At 38.5% G+C, this 7955-nt stretch overlaps 1 protein-coding gene across 1 annotated transcript in view; it reads right to left on the reverse strand.

Annotated features, from left to right (window-relative positions):
- Positions 1-7407, reverse strand: part of EML1 (echinoderm microtubule associated protein like 1) — a gene marked incomplete at its 5' end in the record, with an annotated part of 45422 nt that extends 38015 nt beyond the window's left edge. Inside the window, 2 exons of the mRNA XM_010021421.1 lie at positions 3771-3905; positions 7360-7407. Coding sequence (XP_010019723.1) covers positions 3771-3905; positions 7360-7407 — 183 coding nt within the window. The remainder of the gene's footprint in view (positions 1-3770; positions 3906-7359) is intronic.
- Between the last annotated feature and the right edge of the window lie 548 nt (positions 7408-7955).

A 7955-nucleotide genomic window follows, 5' to 3' on the forward strand; every position in this document is an offset into this window, starting at 1 on the left:
TGACCCAAACTGGCCAAAGGGGTATTCCATACCACAGCACGTCATGCCCAGTATATAAACTGGGGGGAGTCACCCAGAAGGCCCAGATCACTGCTCTGGTCGGTCTGGGTATCGGTCGGTGGGTGGTGAGTGGTTGTGTCCTCTCCCCTCGTTATTTCCCTTATCATTATTATTACTGGTGGTAGCAGCAGTGGTTTGTATTACACCTTAGTTACTGGACTGCTCTTATTTCAACCCATGGGAGTTACATTCTTTTGATTCTCCTCCCCATCCCTCTTGGAGTGAGTGAGCAGCTGTGTGGTTCTGAGTTACCGGCTGGGCTTAAACCACGACATTCTTTACAGTGAGGGTGGTGAGGCACTGGAATAGGTTGCCCAAAGAAGTGATGAATGCTCCAACCCTTGCGGTGTTCAAGGCCAGGCTGGACAGAGCCTTGGGTGACATGGTCTAGCATGAGGTGTCCCTGCCCTCCAGGGGGTTAGAACTAGATGACCCTAAGGTCCTTTCCAACCCTATCTATTCTATGATTCTATGATTTCTTCTGCCTTGATTTGACAGTTACATTAAGAATAATACATTTACTTAATGATAAAACCAAAACAACAAATAAGAATTCTACTGATCCTGCCCACCGATTTAGAAACTTTTCATCGTATCAGTATTAATCATGCAACAAAATTCATGCTTCAAGCTGGTGTGCACAGCCAATCTCATCTCTATAAATAGCATGATGTGTTGCCATTAATACCAAGATTTACATTTTCTCTTATGAAGATATTTTTAGAAAATAAAAAGCTTTATAAGATGGAGTACTAGTTAAAAATGCTGCCATGTTACAGACAAAGCGTCCCTACCTCTGTACAGACCATGCTGACTTATCAAGCTAATCAAGTTAATGTGAAAGACTGATTCATGTCAGTAACGAAACAAATCATGCGTACTTTCTAATTATGCAAACCCTAACCACACAGCAGCTCAGAGCTCTGACTGGCCTTTTTCTTTTTTGTTAACTTGAGTCATTTCCTACTTATCTAACCCTTTAGAAGGCTTACCCCTGGCTCATAGCTGGGACACACCAGAGTAGCACAGATTACAGCCTTCCCTTTACTCCTTATGCTTAAAGCCTCTAAAAATAGCTTTCTATAACATAATGGTTTCACGTAACAGACTACAATTCTATATACTTTGAAAAACAATAATTTCACAATTGCCTTTTTAAATTCCTGGCATGCATTCTGCTTTAAGCTTCATCTAAAGACCAGAGGCAGAATAGCTCAAGATGGAAGGGACCCATAAGGATCAAGGATACAAATAATAAGGCTGTGAGTAGATGGTTAACTAACTCCCTCTTCCTCTCTGATACATACAGTTAGCTTTAGGAGGACAGCCTTAGCTCCCTAGGTCTTAGCATACAGAATCATGCCCATTTCCCTCTAATCCCATGACTCTTGCTTTATATTTTGTACAGTGGCCCAGCTTCAACAGGAAACACAAGGCAAGTCTTTAGCTAGCCTCTTCCACAGGATAAAGACACTCTTGAAGGAGGTAAGAGCTGTGGGGTAACACCTTCAGGCTAATGTGTGACAGAAATCAGGGAAAACTCTCTAATCATACAATGATTGCTCTCATAGTGGCACCAAAGTCACTAGGTCCAGCTAAGGCAATCTAACACATGCTCTCAATTAGTTTCTTGGGATACTTGCACATTATGTAAGCACTGCATCACTTGTGTGCTGGACCTCTCCCTTCAGTCCAAAGTAAGTGGTATCTGATCAGTGTTGTTGCTCAACACTTTGTGGCTTAAAAACTGCAGAATGACATAACCACTGGATTTCTGTTACAACAGTATGAAAAAATTAAAAATGTATCTCAAGTACCATAATCAGCTTTAGAGCAGAAGCAAAACCATTTTGCAGATAATCATTATGTCATAATGTTGTTATTTCTCATCTACTTCAGAATCCATTTTTCAAGTGTACAGTACCTCTATGCAGTTACTAGAAGTCTTATCTTTCCTTAATTTAAATGAACAACCTAATTAATGTTCTCACCTTATGTCTATAGTAGCTTTAACATATTACTAATTTTAGATAATTATCACCTTATACAGGTAGCAGGGACTCAGGGATACCTTCAAAAACCAGATTTTGCAAAGCATTATGTTTAGATTTTGACAAGTATATTTTCCACTGCACCATACACACAGAGTTCACCTTCTGGGGACTTGAGCTAATGAAAATTTTTATACAAGATAAAATACTCAGAGAAAGGACACTGCAGGATCATTGTATGTTTGTTAAAACTTGTTCAAAAAACTACAGTAAATTACTGCAGTAAATTGGAAATGTAATGACATTCACCATTGGTAGGTGAAATATTCCTGTTCATATTCCAGAAACAAGCCTACCCTTTAGTCCTGCAGAATTCTGTCAGCTTATAAAAAGCTTATTCATATGCATCGACACACAATACTAATAAGATTTAACTGTCTCAATTTTTAGTTTGTATAAATATTATCTTTTCCTTGGTAACAATTCTATAACCTTTTGTCTAATTGTATTCTTAATTTTTCTATTATTCCCACAATTTGCTAAGCCTCTCACAAGTTTCATAAGCTTTGCACACTTCTCTTCATAGCTGAAAACATAAGCCAGAAAACAAACTATTAATAATGTAATCACCCATATTTAGACTGTCCATTAGTACACAACAGCCTCAGTCACTCCTTACTTCAAGCAAAGACACTGAAGTGATGAAAAGAAAGGGATGCTTTGTGCCATACCATTGGCTTATGAGCAGCTCATTGACTCCTATGATGGCACTGATGCCCAGACAGAGCAGGTAAATTATAAGGTTATTATGTGATCTTCATTAACACTGTGTTTCTATAGTCACATCATCTGTGAGACAGTGAAACAGTACCATCAACACCACTTTTTGCATAGGAAACTGGGATAGGACCAGTTAAATGAAATGGCCAAGACTAAAATCTGTCTAGGAAATACAGGAGATAGATAACCAATTGACCAATACAGACAAACCTCAATGAATCACCTATTTGTTCAAAACCATCATAAGTCTGAAACCCTTCGACAAGCATCATCAGAGAAACACAGGCATCACTCTATTACATTTCTTTGGTTAGTACTTGCATGGGAACCTCTCCCTCCCTTTCTCTTTAATATGACCACCAGACCAAGGCAGTCATGCCCAGAGACTTGCTGGGCATCCGCCTACACATGGGAGGTGGCGAGTGATTGCTTTCCATCAACTGTTTATTATTCCTCTTTCCTTCACTTATTAAACTGCCTTTATCTTTACCTATGAGTTTTCTCACTTCGGCTCTTCCTGCTCTCTTCCCCCATCCTCCTGGGGGAGAGAGAGTGCCTATGTGGTGCTTAGCTACCAGCTGGGGTCAATGCACCACAACCGGGAACTTGAAGAAGTACATGTCAGGAACTTAAACACCACAGGAAATCACTAAGATAATGGAAAAGAGCATGTTTAATAATTATGAACTTTTCCAGGCAACTCGAATTTTCTCACATTGTTTATGGTTTGGAAATGTGGCAAATAAATGTCACCTAAATTTGAAAACCTATTTTATTTGAAATGTTTTAAAATATACTTTTGTCCAACAGTTGGAGCTTAAAAAAATTAAAAAAGCTCCCAATATTTGCAAAACTACAGGAACTAATTTCACTAAAGAAACTATTTTCATTATTAGGGCACTAGGCAGAGAAAGGGGATAGGTACTTAGATAACATTACCTTTCACTGTTCTTTTTACCACTAGATGAACTGCTGGTGGATCCAGTGCGGTTGCGACTCCCTTTGGAATCTCCATAGCTTTCCCTCCGACCGCCTGGGGACACACGCTCAGTTGAACTGGTTCTCTTAATGGTGCTAATGAAAAAAGGAGCAAGTTTTACACTGGCACTTGTAAAAGCACTTACGTCTACGACAAATATTTTTGAAAACTGTATCAAGGAGAATGCTGACCCTAAAAGTAAGTACAACTTTAGTTTTAATCATAACTTGATTTGTTAAAAAGAGTTTTGCTGAGTACCTGGTGCAACAAACATACTGCTTTTTCCTTAATCATGAAATAGAATATGGGCTAAACCAGTATCATAGCGTAAGTTTCAATACCTATTTTCCAGGTTGCATTTCAAATCTCTGAATACTACTCCACACTTCTGGAGTTTTGGACTTTCTTAATCAGAAAGTAAAAGATTAAAAGAGAAGACGTATTACCTGACAACTCCAGGCAGACTACAGAGAATGCCAAAAGTAGGTCAAAATTTGAGCACCAGCAAGCTAACTTTGTGTCTTCATTCAGTATCAACTGTTCTGTGGTTCAAAGCTAGCTTTAACATACCCCAAAGTGCAATTAATGGTGAACAAGCCTGCATTTTTTATTAGCTTGTCAAAAAAGTATGCTTCCTACTTACACGTATTAATAGATTTCCCACATCTCCTGACAAGGGATTTCTCAAAGGCTTAAAGCTTGCCTTATCTCTCACTCTTCAACCATCCTTCCTGCCAAGATAGCTATCATAGAATAGAATCATAGAATAGTTAGGGTTGGAAAGGACCTTAAGATCATCTAGTTCCAACCCCCCTGCCATGAGCAGGGACACCACACACTAAACTATGTCACCCAAGGTTCTGTCCACCCTGGCCTTGAACACCGCCAGGGAGCTCTTGTATGACTGTATGGCACCCCTTAGACATCCAGCTTTCTCTGATGAGAAAACATGAGCCAAACCAGAAGTATCACTTAGTAAGTGAAAGAGAAGCCCGCTCAGAGCTTACACCTAATAGGAAATAAATTATTGTGGTTACTCTTTAGCCCAAAGCACTTCTTGCTAAAGCAGTGCTTCCTAGCAGGAGAGGAAGCAGCTAAGGGTAAGGCCACGAGCTGCATGATGCTTTTTACTTTGCTGTACTCCATGTGCAGCAGAGAGGCACAGGCAGTGTTACCCAGTCTGAGGCAGGAATCATCCCCGACAGCAGTGCCTGAATGACAGGACTCGGTGTCAGGGTCTCATTACCCCTTACCCCAGTCCTGTGCTGTTTTCTCCCTTTCAAAGAGCAGAATAGAAACGTCCTTTATAAGTAACTTCCCCGTAACTAGACAACCACCTTCAACAGCTCTCTCGCCCCAGAAGCCATGGACACCAATGATAGCTTTCAAGCTCACAGCCCTCTACCCAAATCCCAACCTCAAGCTCCCTCCCTCTGCTAAAACTTCAGTTCTTTCTGTTCTCGCTCCTTCAAAGACCCAGTCTCATTCCAGTCACCCCTTTTACCAGTTCCAGCCAGCTCCCCCTTGACCTCCGTACACCTCCAAATATGCTTTGCTTACCATAACGCTCATCTCAAGCACCCCTGAGGACTATTCCAAACCTCCCCATTAGCCTCTAACAACTATCCCTACTCTGTTATCTCAGTCAGCTTCTCAGGCTCTGTCCCACTTCATATGCGGTGTAAGAGAGGCATTGGCTCTTCATAACTAAAAGAAATAAGATAGACTTTTCTTTCTAGTAAAAAAAATATTCAGCTTATTAAATGTACACCACCACTGATACACTTAAAAAGGTCAAAACCAAATTAAACCCTACAAATATATTCCTGCTCCCTTATGTCTTTTTACCAGCATGGAGAGGAATGTCTCAACACCTCAGCTGAAGCTCAGAAACAGAAACTATGGGAGCAACTGAATCAGAGTTCTGCAGTCTTTCTGCAAAGCAACTGGCCTTCTGAAAGGAAGGAAGCCCCCCTCCAAGGGGAGGTCAACAGAGCAGGCAAATGTTAAGATGCAGCTCGGGCAGCTTGACAAAAGACTTTCTGGAACATGTGATGGGAGGCTGGATGTTGAGTGCTTCATTTTTGTATTAAAAATAATCACGATTCAAATGATTAAGCTGATATTTAAAAAATAGTGTTTCTGTGGAGAGAGCAATGTAAGAGAGCAAGCAGAATGCAAAGTTACACACAGGCACAGAACAAAATATATTCCTAGGAGAAGGGAAAAGGCGGTAAAAGGAGTTCTGTCTCCATTTCAGAAATAAGTGTATCCTACACTAGCCTAACATCATCCAAGTCATCTCAATGTCAAATGCACGAAAAAATCTCCTCTAGTAAAACAAATAATATACTGTTAACATTTAACTGTTTTCCCTGCACCTTGTAACATCATCCAATTTAATACTACTCCAGTTAAAAAATAAAGTCTTGATACTGAAAATGTTTACTCCAAATAAAATAGCTTTATTAGCATGAGTCTTTCCACTACTTTACATACAGTCCTTGCAAAAACATCCGCTCTGTGTGATTTTGGAGGATCAGACCTTTATTTTGGCATCTTTTCCTGGTTAAGGGAAAGAATAGCCAATATCAGCCTCCACTGAAACCAAAGTAAGGAAATCACTAAGTTATATTAATGTTAGAAAAAAAAAAAAAATGTAAGTTACAGAAGCAATTTTAAACTAATTTTAATGTTGCTTGGGGTTTTATTTTTATAGCTATCAACATTCAGAAGATGAACTAGTGGATAAAAACCCCTGAATGGGTGGGACTAAAGCTTAAAAGTGCAATGCTATCTTCTTTCTGAATAACGAAGTCTCCTATCAGTATAAAAACTACTTTTACCACAAGAACAAAATTCTTTTAAACTTTTTTGGCTTACATCCATTACTGTTTAAACTAATTAGCAATGTTATCTTCTGACAAATTTTATTTTAAACTCTCAACAACAACAACAATAGCCCAGTGAGAAGTATTAGCAGGTGGTAGGAAAAGAGGATTATAACTCCATTATACTAACTCAGTTTTGGCATATACACATTTTGGTAGCTGTAGCGTTAAACACCACTGATTATATCCATGGCTACAGCAGAAGCACTGTCATATTAGGAGGCATTTAAAATGATGGAAAAATATTCATTTAACTTACAGGTTTGTAAGACTATAACTGGGTTCCAGCACTTGGCTTCCATTTCAGTGATATGAAAGGAGAGCATTTTCAATTGTTTAAAAAGATAACATTTGGTATCACAATTTTTAATATAAAACTGCAAGGTGGTCTAATGAAACAGCCCTATAATAAAAATTATGTTAATTACAGTATCTGTATTATCTCATGCTAAAATTATCACGATTTTGCAATGCATTTATCAATGATGAGAAAGTTGCAAACATGTACTTCTGAAAATGTTAAAAATGGGAATAATAATTACAGTTCTACCATATTAATGCTTGTATTAAACCAGCCACTTTCTATGATGTGGTTAAGTGAAATGGAAAGGAAAAACAATAGCTTTGCAGTGTTGAAGCTCAGTTAAGGATCCCTCACCTTAGAGCAGGCTTTTTCAGTTTGCATGCATTGAGAAGATTCACAGACCTGCTTAATCCAGATTGAGAGGTGCGTAAACAAAGCAGAATAAAAAGTGAATGCAACAATAAAACGTGAAACAAGACATTTAAACCAAACTTACATTAAGAGACATAGCTGCATGCATTAAGGATATGAAGTCACGTGCAAGAGTAAACAACACAGTGCTTATTGACTCAGTTAGATGTTTGATCATTTCAAACCATACATTTAAGAACACCAATGTATCTTTGAATGACAATCTCAGCAATGCTGCAATACACCAACCATTTGTAAAGCCAGTCAAAACAAGAAAAAGAAAGAAAATCAAAGAGGCTAGCTGAAGGAACGAGACAGATGATCCAGCTAGAAGACAAAGACTTTTAAAAAAGCAACAATAAAGACAAGAAAATAAATCCTCATATATACATACATATACCACTGCATAGCATGAATGTTTCACATGGTTGCATTACTGAATTGTGGTGAACAAATCTGGCCAAGATTAAAAAATATATATACTGTATTACTAATTAAAAAAAAAGCTTTTTAATAAAATAAATTAAAAAATAGCACAA

Source organism: Nestor notabilis, unplaced genomic scaffold, assembly GCF_000696875.1.
Source record: "Nestor notabilis isolate BGI_N333 unplaced genomic scaffold, ASM69687v1 scaffold12929, whole genome shotgun sequence".
Classification (NCBI taxonomy): Eukaryota; Metazoa; Chordata; class Aves; order Psittaciformes; family Psittacidae; genus Nestor; species Nestor notabilis.